The 24,020-nt window shown below is 68.0% G+C and overlaps 1 protein-coding gene across 3 annotated transcripts; it reads left to right on the top strand.

Annotated features, from left to right (window-relative positions):
* The first annotated feature begins 246 nt into the window (after positions 1–246).
* PPP1R12C (protein phosphatase 1 regulatory subunit 12C) lies at positions 247–24,020 on the top strand. 3 transcript variants are annotated; one of them, XM_039509964.1, is made up of 23 exons: positions 247–397; positions 5,198–5,328; positions 6,614–6,732; positions 6,815–6,974; positions 8,176–8,320; positions 8,521–8,595; positions 8,928–9,016; positions 10,175–10,314; positions 10,470–10,555; positions 13,840–14,016; positions 14,260–14,382; positions 14,974–15,059; positions 15,437–15,529; positions 15,906–15,996; positions 16,509–16,640; positions 17,342–17,432; positions 18,138–18,265; positions 18,584–18,636; positions 19,022–19,127; positions 19,379–19,483; positions 20,455–20,505; positions 20,696–20,746; positions 21,713–24,020. In XM_039509964.1, the coding sequence occupies exons 1-23, from the start codon at positions 311–313 to the stop codon at positions 21,797–21,799; spliced, it is 2,406 nt and encodes an 801-aa protein (XP_039365898.1). In that variant the 5' UTR covers positions 247–310; the 3' UTR covers positions 21,800–24,020. The 3 variants fall into 3 exon arrangements, with proteins under 3 accessions (XP_039365898.1, XP_039365897.1, XP_039365899.1); XM_039509963.1 differs by having other exon boundaries at positions 19,019–19,127; XM_039509965.1 differs by lacking the exon at positions 14,260–14,382 and having other exon boundaries at positions 248–397; positions 19,019–19,127; positions 21,713–24,019.

Here is a 24,020-nt window from a genome sequence, read left to right as displayed (position 1 = left end):
GGCCGGACGGAAGCCGGCGGCGGGAGGGGCGGGGACGGAAGCCGGCGAGGGGCGGGGCCAGGGCCGGACGGAAGCTGGCGGCGGGAGGGGCGGGGACGGAAGCCGGCGGGGCCGCGCCGGGAAGTGGGCGGCGGACGCGGGCGCGGCGGCGGGGGCCCGCGCGGGGCGGCGCGAGCAGCGCCGGCAGGGGGAGGGGGCGCGGGCCCCGCCCTGCCCCCCGCGGCGGCCGCGCGCCCGGGCCGTGCGCTTCGAGCGCGCCGCCGAGTTCCTGGCCGCCTGCGCGGGGGGGGAGCTGGGCGAGGCCCGGGCCATGCTGCGGGGGGGGCCCGGCGGGGAGCGGCCCGGGCCCGGCCGGGTCAACCGCACCCACGCGGCCGGGATCAGCGCCCTGCACCAGGTGGGGCGGGGCGCGGGGGCAGGTCAGTGGGGCGGGGGTCGGTCACTGGGGAGGAGCGGGGGCAGGTCAGTGGGGCGGGGTCGGTCACTGGGGAGGGGAGCGGGGCAGGTCAGTGGGGCGGGGTCGGTCACTGGGGAGGGGCGGGGGCAGGTCAGTGGGGCGGGGGCAGGTCACTGGGGAGGGAGCGGGGGCAGGTCAGTGGGGTGGGGGTCGGTCACTGGGGAGGGGAGCGGGGGCAGGTCAGTGGGGCGGGGGCAGGTCACTGGGGAGGGAGCGGGGGCAGGTCAGTGGGGCGGGGTCGGTCACTGGGGAGGGGAGCGGGGGCAGGTCAGTGGGGCGGGGGCGGTCACTGGGGAGGGAGCGGGGCAGGTCAGTGGGGCGGGGGCGGTCACTGGGGAGGGGAGCGGGGGCAGGTCAGTGGGGCAGGGGTCGGTCACTGGGGAGGAGCGGGGGCAGGTCAGTGGGGCAGGGGGTCGGTCACTGGGGAGGGGAGGGGGCAGGTCAGTGGGGCGGGGGGGTCGGTCACGGGGGGAGGGGAGCGGGGGGGCAGGTCAGTGGGGCGGGGGGGGTCGGTCCCTGGGGGCGGGGAGCGGGGGGCAGGTCAGTGGGGCAGGGGGGTCGGTCACTGGGGAGGCGGGGGCAGGTCAGTGGGGCGGGGTCGGTCACTGGGGAGGAGCGGGGGCAGGTCAGTGGGGCGGGGTCGGTCACTGGGGAGGCGGTCCCTGGGGAGGAGGCGGGGGCAGGTCAGTGGGGCAGGGGGGTCGGTCACTGGGGGAGGGGAGCTGGGGGCAGGTCAGTGGGGCGGGGATGTGGGGGGAGGGAACGGGCCCAGGAGGGGGGAGCTGCAGGGGGGCAGGGTCAGCGCCGAGGGAAGCTGGGGGCGGGGCAGGCCCGGGGCAGGGGGGAGTTGGGGGGAGGGGGCAGGTGCGGGGGAGGGGGCAGGCGGGCTGTGGGGGAGGCCGGGGGCAGGGCTGTGGGGAGCTGGCAGCCGTGGGGGCAGGGTGATGCGATGCGGGGACTCTGTGGGATTAGACTTGGCTGCCTTCCCAGAGCCGGGGGAGAACCCAGGAGTCCTGGCACCCAGCCCCCTTGCGCTAAATGCAGGGGAAAGGCCCAGTTCAGGTGACCCACCAGTCTCCAATCAGCCGCCCTCTGTGGGGTTCCTGGGGGAGCCCTGCCGGTGCCCCTCACTCCCGACCCACAGCCCCCTGCTACTCCAGCCCTGCCCCCCGCCCTGCCGGTGCCCCTCATTCCTGACCTGCAGCCCCCTGCAAGCCCAGCGCCCCCCCGGTGCCCCTCATTCCCGACCTGGTGCCCCTCATTCCCGACCTGGTGCCCCTCATTCCCGACCTGCAGCCCACTGCAAGCCCCGCGCCCCCCCGGTGCCCCTCACTCCCGACCTGGTGCCCCTCATTCCCGACCTGCAGCCCCCTGCTAGCCCAGTGCCCCCGGTGCCCCTCACTCCCGACCTGCTGCCCCCTGCTGGCCCAGCGCCCCTGGTGCCCCTCACTCCCAACCTACAGCCCCCTGCAAGCCCAGCCCCCACATCCCGGTGCCCCTCACTCCCGCCCCGCAGCCCCTGCCAGCCCAGCCCTGGGCCCCTCAGTCCCGACCTGCAGCGCCCTGCAAGCCCAGCATCCCCCCAGTGCCCCTCACTCCCAACCTACAGCCCCCTGCAAGCCCAGCATCCCCCCAGTGCCCCTCACTCCCAACCTACAGCCCCCTGCACGCCCAGCATCCCCAGTGCCCCTCACTCCCAACCTACAGCCCCCTGCAAGCCCAGCATCCCCGCAGTGCCCCTCACTCCCAACCTGCAGCTCCCTGCAAGCCCAGCGTCCCCGCAGTGCCCCTCACTCCCGACCCGCCGCCCCCTGCAAGCCCAGCCTCCCCCCACTGCCCCTCACTCCCGACCTCCAGCCCCTGCAAGCCCAGCGCCCGGTGCCCCTCACTCCCGCCCCGCAGCCCCCTGCAAGCCCAGCGCCCCTCACTCCCGACCCGCAGCTCCCTGCAAGCCCAGCATCCCCCCAGTGCCCCTCACTCCCAACCTACAGCCCCTGCAAGCCCAGCATCCCCAGTGCCCCTCACTCCCGACCTGCAGCCCCCTGCAAGCCCAGCATCCCCCCAGTGCCCCTCACTCCCAACCTACAGCCCCCTGCAAGCCCAGCATCCCCGCAGTGCCCCTCACTCCCAACCTGCAGCTCCCTGCAAGCCCAGCGTCCCCGCAGTGCCCCTCACTCCCGACCCGCAGCCCCCTGCAAGCCCAGCATCCCCCCAGTGCCCCTCACTCCCGACCTGCAGCCCCCTGCAAGCCCAGCGCCCCCGGTGCCCCTCACTCCCGCCCCGCAGCCCCCTGCTGGCCCAGCCCTTGGCTGCCCCGCACAGCTGTGATCCTGGGGGGCTGTGGCGGAGCGACCCATTGGCAGGGCCTGTAGAACTGTTCAGGGGGTGGGGCTGTCTCCATTCACCTGGGCCCTAGCTCTGCCCCCCAGGATCCAGCCCAGCCCCATGCCAGAGCCCGTCTGGGAGGTTATTTTAGGCTCCCCTCGGTTCCAGTCCTTTTCTGGGTTTCTCATCAGGGAAGCTCCCAGCTCCCCCTCCGTCCCCCCTGCCCCGACTTTCCATGACTTCATTCTCCTGACGGCCTTGGCTTCCTTCCCTGGACCCCGGCCTCCCTCCGCCCCCAGCTCCTCCCAGCAGGGCTGGCGGCCGACAGCTCCTGCCTTGGGGCGCGGGGCCGGGCCCCCCTTAGGGGGAGTCCCCCTCAGCTCAACCCCCGTTGCAGATCGCCCTGCGCGGCGCTTTGCCCCGTCCCCACCCCAAACCCCGCAGTGGGGCCGCGTCGGTGAGCGGGGCCAGGGGGCCGGAGCTGCGGGGGAGGCGGAAGGGGGAGCACAGCAGGGGGCTGTTGGGTGAGAGAGGCAGAGGTGTGAATTCAGGGGGGCTGCCCAGCCTTCCCCCCCATGAGGTTACACCCCCCCAGTGAGCGTCAATTATGGGGCGCATGCCCATGTGCGAGTGAATTTTGGGGTCTCCAAGTGCCCATTCCTGGGGCAATGTCGGGTCCATAGGCCCCAGCAGCCTGTTACCATCTTCCCATGGGAGTGGGGTGCCCACCCCCTACAGACAAGAATCTGGGGTGCCCCATATCCTTCCACCCCAGGGCATTCTGGGTGGGCCCATGGAGCTGAGGGGTCCACACACTCCTCTCCCCCCCCCCCCCCCCCGATCTGCCATTGAGGCAACTTCTTCCAGGACTCGGTTTCCCAACGGAACGGCCGCGGTTGAATTGAAATCGGCTCCAGATCCCCGGAGGCTGCTCGGCTCCACCTGGGGTTCAGCTCCCCGGCGAGCGAGTTTGGGGGAATCCCCCTGCGCTGGGGGGTTTCAGCCCCTTCCCCAGCCCGATGGGGAGGTGAAAGCCGCCGGTGCCCGGCCAAAGCGCCCCCTGCGATTTCAGCCCCATAGAACTGAGGGTTCTTGCTGCTTGTGTCCATTCTCGGGCCCTGTGCCGAGCGTCTTCCCCCTCCCCCTCGGCCTGCTGCCTGGCTTCACCCGCGTCCCCCCGAATCCCCCCGCTCCTTGGATGGCTGCGTGCCAGGATGGTGGGTGGTCTCCTGGCCCTGCACAGAGCCCACCAGGGATGAGGTTGGGAGTTCTCTGTCTTCACTGCGCTGGGTCGGGAGTGAGGGGCACTGGCAGGGCTGTGGGTGGGGAGCCCAGGGCTGGGCTAGCAGGGGCTGCGGATCGGGAGTGAGGGGCACCGGCAGGGCTGGGCTAGCAGGGGCTGCAGGTTGGGAGTGAGGGGCACCGGCAGGGCTGGGGGGAGCCCAGGGCTGGGCTGGCAGGGGCTGCGGGTTGGGAGTGAGGGGCACCGGCAGGGCTGGGGGGCAGGGCTGGGCTAGCAGGGGCTGCGGGTCGGGAGTGAGGGGCACCGGCAGGGCTGGGGGAGAGCACAGGGCTGGGCTAGCAGGGGCTGCGGGTCGGGAGTGAGGGGCACCGGCAGAGCTGGGGGGAGCCCAGGGCTGGGCTGGCAGGGGCTGCGGGTCGGGAGTGAGGGGCACCGGCAGGGCTGGGCTAGCAGGGGCTGCCGGTCGGGAGTGAGGGGCACCTGCAGGGCTGGGGGGAGCCCCGGGATGGGCTAGCTGCCCCGGGCTCCCCCCAGCCCTGCCGGTGCCCCTCACTCCCGACCCGCAGCCTCGTTCGTGCGCCCGGCTCTCAGGCTGGCCAGAGCGGTGCCTCTGCCAGGCGAACCCGCCCCCCTCTGGCTATTTCTGGCCGCACTTTGGGAGCCGGTGCCGATGCCGGATCCCACGTCCCCCCCATGTCCCAGGGGCTGCAGGGGCCGGTTAACCTGTCCTGCCTGAGCCCAGCCCCAGGGCTGCTCTGGCCCAGGGCCAGACAGATGGATGCGTGAGGGAGCGTCTATTGGCAAGGGCTGGTGCCAGGACTCCTGGGTTCTATCCACGGCTCTGGGAGGGGAGGGGTGTTTAGTGGGTAGAGCGGGGGGCTGGGTGCCAGGACTCCTGGGTTCTATCCACGGCTCTGGGAGGAGAGGGGGGTTTAGTGGGTAGAGCAGGGGGCTGGGTGCCAGGACTCCTGGGTTCTATCCACGGCTCTGGGAGGGGAGGGGGGTTTAGTGGGTAGAGCGGGGGGCTGGGTGCCAGGACTCCTGGTTTCTATCCACGGCTCTGGGAGGAGAGGGGGGTTTAGTGGGTAGAGCAGCACGGCCTGGGAGGGAGGGGTTTAGTGGGTAGAGCGGGGGGGCTGGATCTGCTCAGTCTCTGACCCCCCCCCCCCCAGGCCTGCATTGACGAGAACCTGGAGGTGGTGCAGTTCCTGGTGGAGAACGGAGCCGACGTGAACCAGGCGGACAATGAGGGCTGGACGCCCCTGCATGTTGCTGCCTCCTGCGGCTACAAGGAGATCGCCCAGTGAGTGGGGCAGGGAGTGGGGGGCTGGTCAGGCCCACGGGCCCATCTACCCCGGTATCCCGCCCCCTCCCTGTCCCCGGATCAGAGCCACGGGCCCATCTACCCCGGTATCCCACCCCCTCCCTGTCCCTGGATCAGAGCCACGGGCCCATCTACCCCGGTATCCTGCCTCTGCCCTGCCCCTCAGATCAGCCCCACGGGCCCATCTACCCTGGTATCCCACCCCCTCCCTGTCCCCGGATCAGCCCCACGGGCCCATCTACCCTGTTATCCCGCCTCCTCCCTGTCCCCCCGGATCAGAGCCACGGGCCCATCTACCCCGGTATCCTGCTTCTGCCCTGCCCCTCAGATCAGCCCCACGGGCCCATCTACCCTGGTATCCCACCCCCTCCCTGTCCCCGGATCAGAGCCACGGGCCCATCTACCCTGCTTTCCTGCCCCACCCCCGAGGTCGGACCCACAGGCCCGTCCAGCCTGGAGTTCCACAGCCGCCAATCACGACCCCTGAATTCACACTGGGCTGGACGTGCCCAGAAGTCGGATCTGTGCGGGCGGCGGGAGAACCGGGCTCCGTGGGGTGCAGGAGGGACCCCGTCTGGGCAAGTGCAGGGTGAGCCCCATGTGGGTGCCTCCCCGGCAGGGAGTGGGGCGGGCTGGGGACTCTGGGCATAAGGAGCAGACGCCCCCCGTGGGTAGCCGGGTCTCTCCTCTCCCACCTGCCCGCGCTGCTCGTCCCACAGGCCAGTCGCTGGGATCCCGGCCACACGCTGACCCCTAATCCCCCCCACGCCCCATAATCCCCGGCACATGGCACTAATCCCCAGTCATGTGCCGCATAATCCCCCCCATGGGCCGAAGAGACCAGCCCAACACCCCCCCCCACCAGTTCAGGGCTCCCCCCTCCTGCTCTGATCCCCCCCAGTTCAGGGCTCCCCAGTTCTGATCTCCCCCCCACCTGCTCCGATCTCCCCCCCAGCTCAGATCCCCGCCCTGAACAACCTCCCCCGACAGCTGTGAGCACCCCCTGCTCGCCCCAGGGCCCCCCCACATCAATTTCCTGCTCCTCCCCACAAGTGGGGCAGGCGCCTTCTCGTGGGCCCCCCTCCAACTCGGGAAGCTCTCGGGCGGAAGCTGGGGTCCTGCAGCCCCCCAAAAGCCAGGGGCTCAGCGCAGCCTTGTTACCGCAACGGGATGGGGCCGGGGGAGGGGTGGGGCTGCCCCGTGGCCATGGGGGGCTCCACGGGCCGGAGGGGCCCCGTGGTCCGACGCTCTCGCCCGCCCCCAGGTACCTGCTGGCCCACGGCGCGCAGGTGGCGGCGGTGAACAGCGACGGGGAGATTCCCCTGGACATCGCCGAGGACGACGGCATGGAGGCGCTGCTGCGGGAGGAGATCGCCAAGCGAGGTGCGGGGAGGGGCGGGGCCGCGGGAGGGGGCGGAGCCCCGGGGCACCCGGCTCCGCCCTCACGCCCGGCCTGTCCCCGCAGGGGTGGACGTGGCGGCCGCCAAGCGGGAGGAGGAGGAGCTGATGCTGCAGGACACGCGCCAGTGGCTGAACACCGGGCACATCGACGACACGCGCCACCCCAAGACCGGAGCCAGCGCCCTGCACGTGGCCGCCGCCAAGGGCTACATTGAGGTCATGAGGTGAGCGGGGCCGGGTGGGAGCCGGCGCCCCCTAGAGGGGACAGGCCCCGCGCCCCATTCCCTGCCCCCCTGAGCCAGCCAGTCCCTGCCCTGGGGCTGGGTGGGAGCCGGCGCCCCCTAGAGGGGACAGGCCCCGTGCCCCATTCCCAGCCCCCCTGAGCCAGCCAGTCCCTGCCCTGGGGCCGGGTGGGAGCCGGCGCCCCCTAGAGGGGACAGGCCCCGTGCCCCATTCCCAGCCCCCCTGAGCCAGCCAGTCCCTGCCCTGGGGCCGGGTGGGAGCCGGTGCCCCCCAGAGGGGACAGGCCCCAGGCCCCATTCCCTGCCCCCCCTGAGCCAGCCAGTCCCTGCCCTGGGGCCGGGTGGGAGCCGGTGCCCCCCAGAGGGGACAGGCCCCATTCCCTGCCCCCCCTGAGCCAGCCAGTCCCTGCCCTGGGGCCGGGTGGGAGCCGGCGCCCCCTAGAGGGGACAGGCCCCGCGCCCCATTCCCCACCCCCCTGAGCCAGCCAGGCCCTGCCCTGGGGCTGGGTGGGAACCGGCCCCCCCTAGAGGGGACAGGCCCCATGTCCCAGCCATTCCCCTCTGGTTCGTTTCAGGCCGTGCTGTGGGCCCTTGGGCGTCACTGCCGACCGGGCTGGTGGAGTTCGATGTGCTCCCTGCTCTCCTGGCAAGTCCGGCCCCCCAGTTCCTGCCAGCTCCCGCCCCCGCTGGGCCGGGCTGGGGGAGCCACCTGCCCCCCCAGAGGCTCATGGGAGCTGCGTTGGTTGCTGAGTCCCTCCTGCCCAGCCCCCGAGGCTTTGTGCTGCCCCTCCCAGTCCGACCAGCTTGGCAGGTCCGAGGGGCTCCCAGTCCCGCCTGGGGAGTGGAGTCAGCACGTTCGGATTCCCGCCCCCTCGCCCCTGCCCGTCTCCCAGGGCCAGTTAATAGCCGCCCAACCCACCTGGGGTCGCAGCTGTGGGCTGGGAGCAGCTGTTCATGTCCCAGCCCCTGCTCCGGTCCTTCAAAAGAGGTGTGGCCCGTTTACAGCTGGGGAAACCGAGGCACGGAGGGGAAGTGGCTTGCCCAAGATTAGTGGGGTTAGAAAGGAGTAATCCCGGCTCCCAGCCCCTCCTGCTCTAACCACTAGACCCCACTCCCCTCCCCAGGCGTCCTGACTTCTCTCTCTCTCTCTCTCCTTCCTCCTCCTCCACCCCCCGCTGCACAGGCTGCTCCTGCAGGCCGGTTATGACCCCAACGTGCAGGACAAGGACGGCTGGACCCCCCTGCACGCGGCGGCCCACTGGGGGGTGGAGGAAGCCTGCCGCCTGCTGGTGGAGCATCTGTGTGACATGGACACCCTCAACAACGTGGTGAGGGGGCGGGATCCCGGGAGGGGGCGGGGGGGGGGCAGGATCTACTGGATCACAGCAGCCCGGGCGCCGTAGGAAGTTGGAGGGCAGCGAAGGGACTGGGGGAGGAGGCCTGGAAGTGGAAGTTTGGGGTGGGGGGGGGCAGACGGAGGCCTGGGGCTGCTCTCGACCACCCCCTCCCCCCCCTTGCTCCCCGCCAGGGCCAGCGGCCGTGCGACCTGGCAGACGAGGACACGCTCAGCCTGCTGGAGGAGCTGCAGAAGAAGCAGGAGGACGTGAGTTAGGGGGGCCCCACCAGCCCTGTTCTCCCTCCCCCCAGATCGGGGCAGCACCCGCACTGCTTGGTCCATTCGGCAGCATGGCCGGGAAGGGTTAACCCCAGGCTGGTCTACTGCTCCAGGGGGCAGAGCGTTGGCCAAGTCCCCCACTCAGCCAGGTAAGGGGGCAGCCATAATGGGGGGCTGCCGCCCTGCTGCTGGTCTCACCCGGCCCTGAGCCCACTGGATCTCCCAGCATCCTCCCTGCCTGGTGGGGATTTCGGGGAGGGGGGGGGGAAATCACAGGGGTCCCATGACAGCGACGGACCCTCCCCCCCTTCCCTCCCCAGCTGCGCAGCAAGAAGGAAGCTCACCTGAAGCAGGCGGTGATCGATACCAGCACAGAGCAGCAGCCCGTGTACAGCGCCAAGCACAGGCGGTGAGTGCGGGAGGCTGCGGGTCGGGAGTGAGGGGCACCGGCAGGGCTGTGGGGGCAGGGCTGGGCTAGCGGGGGCTGCAGGTCGGGAGTGAGGGGCACCGGCAGGGCTGAGGAGGCAGGGCTGGGCTAGTGGGGGCTGTGGGTCGGTAGTGAGGGGGCACCACAGGGGGGGGAGCCCAGGGCTGGAATCGGGGGCTGTGGGTAGTGAGGGGCACCGGCAGGGCTAGTGGGGGCAGGGCTGGGCTAACGGGGCTGTGGGAATGTAGTGAGGGGGGCTGGAATCGGGGGCTGTGGCGCTGTGGGGATGTAGTGAGGGCCCAGAGGGGGGAGCCCAGGGCTGGGCTGGCAGGGGCTGCGGGTCGGGAGTGAGGGGCACCGGCAGGGCTGGGGGGAGCCCAGGGCTGTGGGTCGGGCCCCACAGAGGGCTGGAATCGGGGCTGCGGGTCGGGGTGGGGACACCGCAGGGCTGAGGGGCAGGGCTGGGCTGGCAGGGGCTGCAGGTCGGGAGTGAGGGGCACCGGCAGGGCTGCGGGGAGCCCAGGGCTGTGGGTCGGGAGTGAGCCCAGGGCTGGAATGGGGGCTGCGGGTCGGGGTGGGGACACCGGCAGGGCTGAGGGGCAGGGCTGGGCGGGCAGGGGCTGCGGGTCGGGAGTGAGGGGCACCGGCAGGGCTGCGGGGGAGCCCAGGGCTGTGGGTCGGGAGTGAGGGGGCCCCGCAGAGGGGGGGAGCCCAGGGCTGGAATGGGGGCTGCGGGTCGGGGGTGGGGACACCGGCAGGGCTGAGGGGGCAGGGCTGGGCTGGCAGTGGGCTGCGGGTCGGGAGTGAGGGGGCACCACAGGGGGGGGAGCCCAGGGCTGGAATCGGGGCTGTGGGGATGTAGTGAGGGGCCCCGGCAGGGCTAGTGGGGGGCAGGGCTGGGCTAACGGGGCTGTGGGGGTGTAGTGAGGGGGCCCCGCAGAGGGGGGGAGCCCAGGGCTGGAATCGGGGGGGTGTCTGCGGGTCGGGGGGGGACACCGGCACCGCAGAGTCTGGGGGTTCAGTTTGAGCCCCCCGCTGCCACGCAGTAGGGTGGGAGGGGTTCGGCCCCTTGCTCATTTGCCCACGAGGTGCCTAACAGGCCCCGCCCCTGCCGACCCCCCCGCTGTGTGTCTCCCCCAGGAGCTCCGTGTGCCGCATGAGCAGCCGGGAGAAGATCTCGGTGCAGGACCAGTCCAAGGAGCGCAAGACCCTGGGCTCCATTGTCCCGGATGAGGAGAACAGCTCCGCCTCCGAGGGGGAGGAGCCGGAGAAACCCACCGGTAGGCGGGGCTTGTGAGCTGGGGCGGGGCCTGGGGCTGATCCGGGCGGGGGATGGGCCCCTCGGAGCAGATTGTGGGGAGAGGTGCTGGGGCTGAAGGGGGGGGGGGCTATGCCAGGCCCCCGTGTCACCCCAGCTCCTCTGTCCTCCCCACAGAGTCCACGAAGCCCCTCCCTCAGGAGAGCAGCGGCTTGAATGGGGTCGCCCTGCCCCCTGTCTCCCCTGCACCGACAGGGCCCAAGGTGAGTCTCCTCCAGCACCCCCCAGGGGTCCCCATTCCTGTCCCCAGGGCTGGATTGTGAGGGATCCTGAGGGGTGCTGACGCCCTCTGGTGGCTCACTCGCCTCATGGGGGCGTGGCTAGAGGGCCCTTGGGGGCGTGGCTTCATGGACATGTCCCCTCCCCCCCAGATTACTATTAAGTTGAAAACTTGGCTGTAATATTGCAGTCTAGTTAGTTTTCAGCCGGGGTGTGTGGGGGAGCCAGGACGCCTGGGTTCCTCTCCCTGGCTCTGGGAGGGGAGTGGGCTCTAGTGGTTAGAGCAGGGGGGCTGGGAGCCAGGATGCCTGGGTTCCTCTCCCTGGCTCTGGGAGGGGAGTGGGCTCTAGTGGTTAGAGCAGGGGGGCTGGGAGCCAGGACGCCTGGGTTCTATCTCCAGTCTAATGCCACCCCCATGTGGCTAGACCCTGCCCCATGTGAACCGGGTCTTGATCCCAGCATGCCCCCGTGATGCTGTTCTCCTGCCCGACTCATATGCTGATTCTCTCCGCCTGTCCGGCTCGTTGTGCGATTCGCTAATTACACCCGAGGGGGCGGAGCTGCCTGGAGGGGGCGGGGCCCAAACCCTACAATCCACCCTCCTTCCTCCCCTCTTATCATTCGGGGGGACACTGAAACTGAGCAGCCAGGAACGGGGCTGGGATCTCTCCCTCCAGCCCCTAGTCAGCACGATCTAGGGGCCTGCGCCCCACCCCCTCGCTGTTCTGGCCCCGCCCCTCCAATTTGGCCATATCTAGACTCTCTTCTACCTCTGCCCTATATTGCTCCCCCCCGCCTGCACCCTGTATTTGTTCTTCTACTGCTCGGATCCTGCCCCCCCGCCCCCGCCTTCCCCTTTATACGCCATCAGACCCCGCTGGCCTGCCCCTCTCCCACCCTGCCTGCCCCGGACCCCCTGGGGCCGGCGTTGTGGCGCCAAAGCCTACGCAAAACGGGCATCATCCTGGTCCCGCAGGGGGGCGAAAAAGCCACAGTGAGCAACACCCACCCCCCGCTCCCCAGCACGAGAGCCTCTGCTCCCTTCCCCCCGGAGGAGGCCGAGCCGCCTCTGGAGACCGGGGTCTGGCTCTCCAGCGGTGTCACGAGTTGGCTAGGCTCAGCCGGCTCACTCTGCTTGCTGTTCATAGGATCACAGGCTGGGGGAGACAGAGGGTGGGGATTGAGGGGCCTTGCTGAGCTTTTGGGGGCGGGTGTTTCTGGTTCTAGACACCTCCCAGCAGCCTCCTCCATCCCTGGGGTCTTCTAGAGAAGCAGAGATTAACTAGTTGGAGTGGGGTCTAGTGAGTCGGAGTCGGGGGGCTGGGCACCAGGACTCCTGGGTTCTCTCCCTGGCTCTGGGAGGAGTGGGGGTGTCACGGAGTCACCGGGTGATGCTCTGGAACTACTCCATATGAAGCCAGTCAGGGCTCTGGGGGAGCCTCCTCTCTCTGAGCAGACTGTCCCCAGGGCAAGAAGCTTCCACAGCGTCAACCTTCTTGGGTCTGACCTCAGAGCATCCAGCATCCCCGTCCGCTTCCCACAGTGAATCCGCCCAGGCGGGACTCCTGGGGGAGCCAGTGGGCCCTGCACCCCAACTCTGCAGCCAGACCTGACTCTCAGCCAGCCAGTAACACAGAAGGTTTGTTAGACGACAGGAACACAGTCTGAAACAGAGCTTGTAGGTACAGAAACCCCAATTCAGGTCCAGCTTGGGGCAGGGAGGCCAGAGCCCCGTCTGGCCCCCCCATTTCCCCAGCCAGCTCCAAAGTGAAACTCCCCAGCCCCTCCTCTGGCCTTTGTCTCTTCCCCAGGCCAGGAGGCCACCTGATCTTTGTTCTCCAGCCCCTTCAGTTGGCACCTTTGCAGAGGGGGGGTCAGGCCATCAGTTACCAGGAGACAGAGTGTCGGCCATTCTCTGTGCAGACACCATCACGCTGGCCCTCCTGGGCTCTGCAACAATTACACCCTTATCCCACCACCTAGATACTTAAGAAATGCATTGGGGAAACTGAGGCACCCACACAAAAACATTAAGAACATTCCCACTTCATCACAGGGGGCTGGTGGTTAGAGCAGGAGAGCTGGGAGCCAGGAAGGGAGTGGGGTCTAGCAGTTAGAGCGGGGGGGGGGGGGCTGGGAGCCAGGACTCTTGGGTTCTCTCCCCTGCTGTGGGAGGGGCGAGGGGTCTAGTGGTGCGATCTCGTCACCCCTTCTGTGGGAGCCTCCCTCTGGGTTTAACGCTTGTTTGAGACCCTCGATCGGACCCAGACGGTCCCGGTTCCCACCGCGCAGGGGGATATTGAGTTTACTTTTCTGATTCCTGGAGCTTGGCAGCGAGTCGGGCTCCAGTCCTGTTCCCGTGGCCTTGCGTACAGGGAGGGTTCACAGCGGGGGTCTCACCGGCCGTTCGAACCCCCCCCTTACCCGGGCAGCGGTGCTGAGATACACTAGGTGGGCGGGGGCCCTTCCTGGGGGGGACACTTGCTGAGAGGTCGCACGTCCCCTTGGCTGGGAAGCGAATAGCTCTGGAGACCTGGTAACTGATCAATTTTTCCCCACTAGGGGGCGCCGGCTTCAATCTGTTCTCAGTGCTGGGGGCCTGTTGGCTCGGGGGGGGGCGGGGGAATGGAGCACGGGGGGGGGTGTTCCCATCTGCGGGAGTCAGACTGCTGCCCCCCTCCCACTCCGGGTAGTTTCTAGGCCACGCCCCTTGAAATTGACTAGCGATCCCTCTTCTCAGCCCTGTCCCCATATAAGGGGGGGGGGGCAGATTGGGGAAGGACACCGGTCTCCCTATGTGATGGGGGGACAGAAGGGGGAAAGGTATCTGCCCCCTCCCCCCCGAGCTCCCCCATCCTGCTTCTTACCTGTAGCCTAGCACACAAGGCGATCGAAGGCCAGTGCATTTTGGGGGGTGGGGGGGGGTTAATGACACCACCCCCAGCTTCGTGGGATGGAGCTGGGGACTGTGAGGGGGAGTGTGGAGTGGTGCGGGTCGGTGTCACTGGGGCTGTGGGGGGGGTGAGGAGGGGTCAAGGTGGGGATCAGTGGTGGGGGAGAATGGGGGGTAGGGATGATTCAGGGTGCATGGGGGTCATGTGGGGTGGGGGGCCATGGGGCAGACCGGGCCCACTGGGGTAGCGCGTCCGCTGCCTTTCGATCCCCTTCCATGACCCCCTCTCTAGGTTCAGCTCCCTCCGCCCATCCTGATTCCACCCCCTTCTCCCCCAACTCCTCCCGTTTCTCGTCCCTCCCCCTCCCCCCGCAGTTCTCCGGAGGCCGCCCCACAGCGCCGGAGGATTCGTCGGCACCCGCCTGGAGGGCGGGGCTGCGGAAGACGGGCAGCTTCGGGGTGCTGCAGGACGCCCGGCTGGACGAGGGGCCCCCCAAGGAGGGCAGGATCAAGCGCTCGGCGTCCAGTCCCAGGCTGGACACAGAGGAGAAGGTGAGGGAGGTGGGGGGAGAACCGTGTAGCCATGGGGGGCAGCCGACTCCCACACTCTAGCCAAGGGGGCACTGGAACACAGCCCCCTCCCTCTCACACCACGGTAAATGACACAGCAGAGAGGATTCTGGGAGGGCAGGGGTTCTTTCCCACAATGCAAAGCGTGCCTTTGAGACGTCTCGCGCCTGTGTCTGTCTGTCTGTCTCTCCCACTAACTGTCTCCTGCTTTCCCTCCCCCCTCAGCCACAGGACATCTGGGAAATCCTACAGAAGTGGAACAGGACTCTGATTGGCCCGGGGTTAGCCAATAAGAGCGTAGCCTCAGAGCTAGCCAGTCGGGAGGAAGGGAGTTCATCAGGTGACCTGGTAGGAGGCTCCGCCCATAGGGGAGTGGCCTTATTCCCCTCCCGCCCACCTGCTTATTCGCCCATGTCAGCTGTGTCCTGGTGCATTCTGGGATGCCTTACGCTCTTAGGTGCTTAGTTCGAGCCTGGTGACGGTGGGGGGGGGGGCACCATAGAGCGTCTTGGGGGCTGGGATCCCCATCCTGGAGCATCAAGCTGGGATCACTTAGGATCCCACTGGATCCCTCAATCCCGATGTCTGTCCTCCAGCCCTGCGTTTTCCCCTTAACTCTGCCCCCCGCCCTGGTCTGTTTCTTGCTCCTTAATTTTCCTGATTCACGACTTTGTGCTGTAACTGCTAGACCCCCACAGCTGGGATGGAACCCAGGAGTCCTGCCTCCCAGCCCCCCCCTCGCTGCTCTTGCCACTAGACCCCATTCCTTTGCCTTCCCCCTGCACTCCATTAGCTGCAACAGGGACTGACACCCTGGCACCTGGAGGGTATCGAGCTGTGCTCTGGGCAGCGCCCCCTCCTGGCTGGAGGCCGGGGTAGCCCTGAGTGCCCTGCTGTAGCTGAGACGTTCACAGGCACTTTTTCTGCTTCCCCTGCCAGAGCAAGGAGCCACCGCGCCTGGCCCGGGTCCCGCCGACGCCCACCCGGCGTATCTTCACCCTGCCAGACGCAGAGCCAAGCCGAGCGTGAGTCGCCTGGGTGCTGTCCCAGCTCGGGAAGGGGAGCGGGGTCTAGTGGTTAGAGCAGGGGCTGGAAGCCAGGACTCCTGGGTTCTCTCCCTGGCTCTGTGAGGGGAGTGGGGTCTAGTGGTTAGAGCAGGGGAGGCTGGGAGCCAGGGCGCCTGGGTTCTCTACCTGGCGTGGTTAGAGCAGGGGCTGGAAGCCAGGACTCCTGGGTTCTCTCCCTGGCTCTGTGAGGGGAGTGGGGTCTAGTGGTTAGAGCAGGGGAGGCTGGGAGCCAGGGCGCCTGGGTTCCGTCCCAGCTCGGGGACGGGAGTGGGGTTTACCAGGGTGGCAATGTGTCCGGTAGCTTAGCACACCCTATTCTTGTGCCCACGCTATAGGAGCTTGGAAGACGGCCTGCAGATGAAAATCGACGTGGGTCCTGCCCCCAACCAGCTTCCCACTTCCAGCACAGACCCCCGCGACCGTCGAAGGTGCGGGCAGGCCGGGGCAGAGGGCTGTGGGGGTGCTGGCGCTCCACCTTCCGGGGGTACTAGCACCGTGGCTGCAGGGGGAAACCTCTCCTGTAGCACCCCACTTACAGCCCCCCAGCCTTGGCTGTGGGTGCAGAGTGCGGCTGTGCCGGGGGGGCCCTGCGATGGCGGTTGGGAGAGACCCGGCTCGATAACCGGTGTTACTGTGAGCTGTGAAATTGCTGCCCTGCCCCAGAGGGGCCGCATCTCGGCACTGGGCGAGGGGTCCTGTATACCCGGCTCCCGCCCCGCACCCCAAAGGGGGCCTATGTCCCAGCGCCGGGAGAGGGGTCTCTGCTCCTGCCGATCTCACTAACACCCCCCCCACCCCGACCAGGTCGTATCAGACCCCCGTCAGGGACGAGGAGTCGGAATCGCAGCGCAAAGCCCGGTCGCGGCTCATGAGGCAGTCCCGGCGATCCACCCAGGTGCTTCTACCAAGTGGTTAGAGCGGGGGGCGGGGCTGGGAGCCAGGACTCCTGGGTTCTCTGCCCGGCTCTGGGAGGGGAGCAGGGTCTGGTGGTTAGAGCAAGCCGGGGGCTGGGAGCCAGGACTCCTGGGTTCTCTGCCCGGCTCTGGGAGGGGAGCAGGGTCTGGTGGTTAGAGCAAGCCGGGGGCTGGGAGCCAGGACTCCTGGGTTCTCTCCCCCGCTCTGGGAGGGGAGGGGGGACCTAGTTGAATGGGGGTGGGGAGCTGGGGAGCCTGGACTCCTGGGTTCTTTTCCCAGCTCTGTTGCTGACTTCGGGCCAGTCCCTTCCTGTGTGTGTTGGGGGTGCAGTGACTCTACCACACCTCCTGGGGGCGCTGTTTCCCTTCCTGCAGGGGTGACTGCCACCCTGGCCAGTGACTCTGCTCCCCCCCCAGGGGGGCCAGCCCTCCTGCCAAACCAGGATCCCAGCCCTGGTCACGCCCCTCCTTGACCCACGTGCTCCCCTCCCAGGGCGTCACCCTCACGGACTTGAAGGAAGCCGAGAAGACCATTGGCCGATCCGGGGACGCCAGGGCCCCCGAGCAGCGAATCGGGGAGGACGGGAAGCGGGGCCGGGAAGGGGAGCAGCCACTGGACACCACGGTGAGGGCAGGGGCGGAGCCGGGGCCAATCAACCCTGGCTCTAGCTGCAGCTGGGTCGTTAACCTGCGGGACTCTCTGCCTCCGGACACTGCAGTCGGGTAGTGGAGCTGGGTTTGTGTGAAGGGCTTCAGTGAGTTCATGGGCCCGGCGGTCTCACGGGGGGCGGGGGGCAGAGAGAGGGTGGGATACTGGGGTAGATGGGCCCATGGGTCTGATTCTGGGGGAGGCAGGATACCAGGGTAGATGGGCCTGTGGGTCTGATCCGGGGGAGGCGGGACACCAGGGTAGATGGGCCCGTGAATCTGATCCTGGGAGAAGGGAAGGAGCAGGATACCAGGGTAGATGGGCCTGTGAATCTGATCCTGGGAGAAGGGAAGGGGCAGGATACCAGGGTAGATGGGCCTGTGAATCTGATCCTGGGAGAAGGGAAGGGGCAGGATACCAGGGTAGATGGGCCAATGGGTCTGATCCAGGGGAGGCGGGACACCAGGGTAGATGGGCCAATGGGTCTGATCCAGGGGAGGCGGGACACCAGGGTAGATGGGCCTGTGGGTCTGATCCGGGGGAGGCGGGACACCAGGGTAGATGGGCCCGTGGGTCTGACCTGGGGGGGATCCCAGCTTTCTGAGGCTCGGAGGGGGGGGGGTTGGCCTTGTCCAGCAGACACCCCATGTCCATGGGTCGTTACCCCCCCTCTGCAGGACTCGGCCAGGCGATGCCGCGCAGCCAACCCCGAGGGCTCCTCGGTGTCTCCCGTGAATCCCATCGTGGTGAACTCTCAGGCAAAGAGCGGTGAGGCTGTGACCCCCTGCCGGGCCCCCACCCCACCCCGTCTCGTCCCATGGGGATCCTGGTTCAGTAGCCAGGCAGCCTGCTTGGGGTGGGGGGGGCGGTTCTGTCCTCCTGGGTCCGGCCCAGCCCCTGGGAAGTGGGGGGGCTGTTGAATGCTGCTGCCCCCCACAGATCCTCCAGCCGGCACCTGCCTGCAGTCCCGGGAGGTGGCCAGCAGAGGGCAGCGCAGCAACATGTTCGACCCCCTGTGCTCTCTGGTGTGAAGTACGGTCTAGTGGTTAGAGCAGGGGGGGCTGGGGCCAGGACTCCTGGGTTCAAGGGGAGTGGGCTCTAGTGGGTAGAGCAGGGGGGGCCAGAAGCCAGGACTCCTGGGTTCTCTCCCCTCTCACAGCCAGGGAGTGGGTCTAGTGGTTAGAGCGGGGGGGGGCTGGGAGCCAGGACTCCTGGGTTCTCCCCCTGGTCTGGGAGGGGAGTGGGGTCTAGTGGTTAGAGTGGGGGGGGGCGGGCAGGACTCCTGGGTTCTATCCCGACTCTGGCTGGCCATCCCGTTCAGCAGCTGAATTAACCCCTTGTGGCTTGTTCTGCTCATGGGATGCCTGTTTCCGGGTGAAACTAACAAACTGGCAAAGAGGCTGGGGCTGTGGGGGTTGGGGGTGCACCAGTCCCTGCCCCTGACAGCCCCCCCCCCCCCCATCTCTGCCACAGCGCCGGAGCTCGAGGGGCTGGGGCTGGGCTCCGAGGCGGAGGCCGAGCTGCGGAACCGACTCGCCGTGCGGGACCGCCGGAAAGGCCGGCGGGAACGACGCTCCACGGGGATGGTGCAGAATGCAGAGGTGAGCAGAGGGGGCCAGGCCCCGGGCGGGCAGGGCAGCTGGGGGGGGGTGGGGGGAAGCCAGGCACAGCCTCCCCAGGGGGTAATAACTGAGCAAGGAGGGGGGCTGGGATTCCACATGGGGGGACAGCGGAGTGAGGGGAAAGATGGGGGGCTGGCACTCTCGGGGACTGTGGGGGCCGAGGGGGCCTGGGATTGCATGTAGGTGGCTATGGAGGGCTCATGCCTGCGTCAGCAGAAAGATCCGGAGGGGGAGGGGGCGTCTTCCCGGGGTGCGTCTGTTAACCCCCCAGCCCCATGGATTTCGGCCTCTCTCTAGGGCGACGAGACCGAGGAGCCGGAGCAGCTGAACGACGCCGCCCCGGGATCCAGGTACCAGCCGGCCCCAGCATTGCCACGGGGTCCTGAGAAACGCTGCACGGGGGTCAGGCCCAGAAGGGAGACCTCTGGGGGGCGCTCTCCCCCGACAGGCAGGGCTGGCCCCAATGCCCCAGGGTGGCACAAGGGGACACTAGGCTACGGGGGGGGGCTCTCCCCTGCAGGCAGGGCCCCCCCAATGCCCTAGGGGGCGCTGGGCTGCCGAGAGGGGGACAGAGCTCTGTAGGGGGTGCTATAGCACAGCTGTGTTTCAAGCTAGAGACCGCTGACAGCTCACCCCAGAGGTGGCTGCATCTCGGTGCCGGGTGAGGACCTGGCGGGGGGGGGAGCCCGCCCCTTGCAGTAACAGGGCGATGTCTGTCTGTCTGTCTCTCAGCAGCACGTCCGACCACTTGAACAGCCTCCTGCCCCACCGGACGGACGCCTACGGCTGCGCCAGGCTCAGCAGCGTGAGCAGTGCCGGAGACGAGCACGAATACAAAAAGGTGGGGCAGGGGCCGAACCCCCCAGCACCCTGAACCCCACCCCCAAGTGCTGGGGCATCTGCCCCTCCAAACCTCCCCTTCACCCAAGCACTGGGCTGGCCAGTGGTTCGGGAGGGGAGCCAGGACTCCTGGGTTCTCTCCCCAGCTCGGGGGGGGTGGGGTGGTCTAGTGGCTAGAGCAGGGGGAGGGCTGGGAGCCAGGACTCCTGGGTTCTGTGCTCAGCTCTGTGCCCCCCTCCCCCCCCCCCCCAGCTCTATGAAGATCTCCAGGTGGAGAACGAGAAGCTGAAGGAGCAGCTGCAGGAGACGCAGCTGAAGCTAACCCAGATTAAGCTGGAGCTGGAGCGGGTGACCCAGGTGAGAGGGGCAGGGCGCCAGGGCTGGGGTGGCACCGGGGGCAGGTGATGGGGGGGGCTCCCTTCCCTTCTCTCAGCCCCCCTGCCCCACAGCCTGCTGGGGAGGGAGAGGCCCACTGCAGGGGGAGACCACACAGCCACCACTGCAAAGGATTCTGGGATAGCTAGCCAGGGCGAGGGCGACAGGAGGGTGGCAGCGTTGTGCCCCAGGGCATTATGGGGGACGAGGGAGTTCCAGGCAGTGTGGGGGAGTCTCTGCCCGCCCAGACCGACTGCCCCCCGGGGGGGCACCGGGTTACCCAGTCGAATGCCCACAGCTCTGCCGCGTTCCCTGTGGACCACAGCCGGGCTGGGAGGAGAGACCTGGATGGAAAACCCTGGTGAGCTCAGCAGGGGGCGCTGGCCCCGGGGTCGCCCTAGGGGGCGTTCTCCCCAGCAGGCAGGGCTGGCCCCGGGGTGGCACTAGGGGGCGCTGGGCTGCAGGGGGTCCAGCAGGGGGCACTCTCCCTGGCAGGCAGGGCTGGCCCCGGGGTGGCACTAGGGGGCGCTGGGCTGCAGGGGGTCCAGCAGGGGGCGCTCTCCGGGGTGGCCCTAGGGGGCACTGGGCTGCAGGGGGTCCAGCAGGGGGCGCCCCCTGCAGTTGCACACACACCCCCCCACCCCCGCTGGCAGCCCCCTGCAGTTGCACCCGCTGCCCAGAGATGCTCAGTAAATATTGACCCAGGATGCTGGGCTGGGCTGGGCCGGGCTGGGCTGGTCCCTCTCCAGCCGGCTGCCTTTGCTCTGAGTCACCTGCCGGTTCTCTCCAGCGGCCAGATATTGCCCCAGCTCGGGGGGGGGGGGGTGGATTTAAGGTGGATCCTCTGTATAGCAGGGCCCTGGGTCTGGCCCCGGGGCAGGGGACTGGCTGGGGGCGGGGGGGTCGAATCAGGCAGGCGCCGTCTCTCACCCTGTGCTTGGTGTCGTTGGCAGAGGCAGGAGCGCTTTGCCGAGCGGCCGGCGCGGCTGGAGCTGGAGAGATTTGTAAGTACCTGCCCCGCTGTGGGGGCCCCGGGCCCCCAGGACATTGCCCCCCATCCCCACCCCCCAGCCAGCTGGGGTCTTCACTCTGCCCCCCTGAGGATTCCACCCCCAGGGCGTGAGCTGCCCCGTCCCACCCCCAGCTGGGGCTGTGTGGCCTCCACTCACGAACCCCCTCTCTCCGGCCCCCCAGGAGCGCCGGGCCTTGGAGCGGAAGGCGGCGGAGCTGGAGGAGGAGCTGAAGGTAATTGGATCAGCACCATCCTGGATGGGCCCCTGTGGGCGGCGAGGGGGCGGGATGCCGGGGCAGATGGGCCTTGAGGGGTCTGATCCGGGGGAAGGGAGCAGGCGGGACACTGGGGCAGATGGGCTGGGGGAGCTGATCCAGGGGAAGGGAGCAGGCGGGACGCCGGGGCAGATGGGCTCGGGGGAGCTGATCCGGGGGAAGGGAGGAGGCGGGACGCCGGGGCAGATGGGCTCGGGGGGGCAAACCGGGGGAAGGGAGCAGGCGGGACGCTGGGGCAGATGGGCCCTGGGGGGCCGAACTGGGGGAAGGGAGCAGGCGGGACGCCGGGGCAGATGGGCCGGGGGAGCTGATCCAGGGGAAGGGAGCAGGCGGGACGCCGGGGCAGATGGGCCCGGGGGCTGATCCGGGGGAAGGGAGCAGGCGGGACGCCGGGGCAGATGGGCTCGGGGGAGCTGATCCGGGGGAAGGGAGCAGGCGGGACGCCGGGGCAGATGGGCTCAGGGGAGCTGATCCGGGGGAAGGGAGCAGGCGGGACGCTGGGGCAGATGGGCTGTGGGAGCTGATCCGGGGGAAGGGAGCAGGCGGGACGCCGGGGCAGATGGGCTGTGGGAGCTGACCAGGGGAAGGGAGCAGGCGGGACGCTGGGGCAGATGGGCCCTGGGGGGCCAAACTGGAGGAAGGGAGCAGGCGGGACGCCGGGGCAGATGGGCTCGGGGGGGCGAACCGGGGGAAGGGAGCAGGCTGGACGCTGGGGCAGATGGGCCGGGGGAGCTGATCCGGGGGAAGGGAGCAGGCGGGACGCCGGGGCAGATGGGCCGGGGGAGCTGATCCGGGGGAAGGGAGCAGGCGGGACGCTGGGGCAGATGGGCCGGGGGGGCTGATCCGGGGGAAGGGAGCAGGCGGGACGCCGGGGCAGATGGGCCCGGGGGGCCGAGCAGACACTAACCCCCTCCTCTGCCCCAGGCTCTCTCGGACCTGAAGGCCGATAACCAGCGCCTGAAAGACGAGAACGCGGCTTTGATCCGGGTCATCAGCAAACTCTCCAAGTGACGCCCCCCGTCCAGGGCAGGGAATCGCCCCAATTCCCGGGCCAGCCCCTTCCAGCTGGCAGGGAGACCCCCCCCCCACGCACTCCAGGCCAGCTCCCCTAGCCAAGGTGCCATGGGAGGGGGGAGTCTATGGACCAGAATAAGCCCCCCCTCCAACAGGACCACACCCCCTTACGCCTCCCCCCTCAAACCAGGGACCTCCTGATAAACCTCCCCCACAAATCTTTCCTCTGGGGGAGGGGTGTCTGAGCTCCCCTGATAATCAGACTGACCCCCCCCCCAAAACCCAGCCCCCGCCCCAGGACAAATATTTATTATTTGTGGCTCTTGACAATTCCTGCTCCATGTTAAGTGACGCTCGTTGTCAGTAGCTGGGGATTGGAGAGGGGGCAGATTCCCACCTGCCCCCCTTCCCCAGTCCCAGCCTCTGGGGGGGGGGGGGGGCTTGTAACCCCTCCTCCCCCTGCTTCCGTTACCCCCAGTTAAAAGCCAAAATGATTCTCTCCCTCTCCCCGCCCCCATTCGATCGTGGGGGTGTTAGCCGAGATGGGGATATTGCAAGGCCCCCCCCTTTTTACAGACCCTTCAATTCCCTCCCCCACCCCCCCAGCTAAACAAATCCCAGAACATTAATTTCCTTCCCACCTGGCAGCTTGGTTTCTGCCCCACGGCGCCCCCAGTGGATGCCAAGGATCTCTCACCTGCCCGCCCCACGGGAGCCCCGTGCCATTCCCCCCTCCCCCCGACAGGGAAAACGCCAGCCGGGGGGGGCTGTTTGGGGAGGGGCGTACGGGGCTGGCAGACGGGGGAGGGTGGGGGGCACCAGGCAGGGGGGGCTATGCCAGTATTGTGGGGGGGTCCCTGGGGAGAAACGGGGGGGGCTACTCTAGGGTCAGCCCCCAGAGGGGCCCAGTAGGGGGATGTGGGGGAGGGGACCCCCGAATACACAGCCCCATTGGGGCGTCTCCAGTGTGCGCTGCTTGGGTCCGAAGGGGGCAGGGCCCATCTGCTGTTCTGCCCCCCACATTCCTGCCTTGGCTCCACCCCCTCGGAATCTTAGTGTTAAAAGGGGGCGGGACTTTATCGTCACTTCCCCGCTCCCGTTGCAGTATCCGGGCCGAACCATGTCGATGGCGGGGACCGGGTGGTGCCTCCCAATTCTTCCTCTTAAGGGCTTCTTCCATTGTAGATTTGGCGGCGCAGGCACCAAATAACCACATGACCAAAGTGGGGGGTGCCCCCAGCTCCCCAATATCCCCCCCCCGACCCATACGGAACGAAGGGGGATTCCTGGCTTTGCCAGACTCCCCTCTATCGCAAACCCAGGATTGGGGGCTTCAGGTAAGACAAAGGGCATTGCAGATCCTGCTGCCCCCCAATGTGTGTGGGGGGGGCGTGGATCTCAGCCCCCCCAAAACGTGCCGTGGCTGTGGGGGGGTTCACACCCCAGTTTTCTGCCCCCTTCCTTAATGGGCCCCAAGCACTGCTTGTCCCGCCCCTTCAAGGGGCGGGGGAGAGGGGCACTTTGCACAGATGCCAGTACGAAAAAAGGGGGGTTCAGGCTCCCTTTAAAAACTGCCCTGCAAACTGAATGTGGCTTCCTGGAAAGTGTCCCCCCACAATTTGAGAGGGGACCCCAAATTGGTGCCATGCCCCGCCTCCTGCTGAAATGTCCCCCTGAAATTTGTAGGGGAATCTCAACTTTCCATGCCCTTACCCTCAGTTCAGAATCCCCCCCCAATTCCCAGGGGGGACCCCAAAATTCTCAGTGCCATGCAACTGATTTGCCCCCTCAGCAAAAAACACTCCCCAAAATTGAGGGCATCCCACATTTTTCCAGGTCATGCAACCATCTTCCCCCCCCCGTCCCTCAGCAAAATAAAAATCGCCATGAAGTTTGCAGAGGGGGGTCCCCCCCCCGCCAAATTTATATGCGGCCGCTCCCACCACGCCACCCCTGTGAACATATTTGTATATAAAGGAAAGTATTTTCTATACAGCGCTCCCCGCCTCCCCGAAAGATACGACGTGTGCAATACCGCAAAGGAAATTCTATATATTGTATTTGTTTATTTTAGCAGCGTGGCTGCAGATCTTTAAAGCACAGGGCTAGAAAAACGAAAAATCTTACAAAAATGAAAACTTAACAAAAAAAAAATAACAAACAAAAAAAAAAAGATTTTAAAGCCCGTCCCGCTCCCTGGTGGTGTGGTTTTTAAAGG

The sequence above is a fragment of the Mauremys reevesii genome, linkage group 22 (genome assembly GCF_016161935.1).
Source record: "Mauremys reevesii isolate NIE-2019 linkage group 22, ASM1616193v1, whole genome shotgun sequence".
NCBI classification, from domain to species: Eukaryota; Metazoa; Chordata; order Testudines; family Geoemydidae; genus Mauremys; species Mauremys reevesii.
This window is presented reverse-complemented; position numbering and strand designations above follow the sequence as displayed.

Bases quoted from the DNA above. Each gene is read 5' to 3' on its own strand.
- PPP1R12C (XM_039509963.1), top strand. From the start codon at position 311: ATGCTGCGGGGGGGGCCCGGCGGGGAGCGGCCCGGGCCCGGCCGGGTC. The intron at 10,556-13,839 runs GTGAGTCTCCTC...CTCCCCCCGCAG, and splicing joins CTGCACCGACAGGGCCCAAG to TTCTCCGGAGGCCGCCCCAC. The intron at 19,128-19,378 runs GTGGGGCAGGGG...CCCCCCCCCCAG, and splicing joins ACGAGCACGAATACAAAAAG to CTCTATGAAGATCTCCAGGT.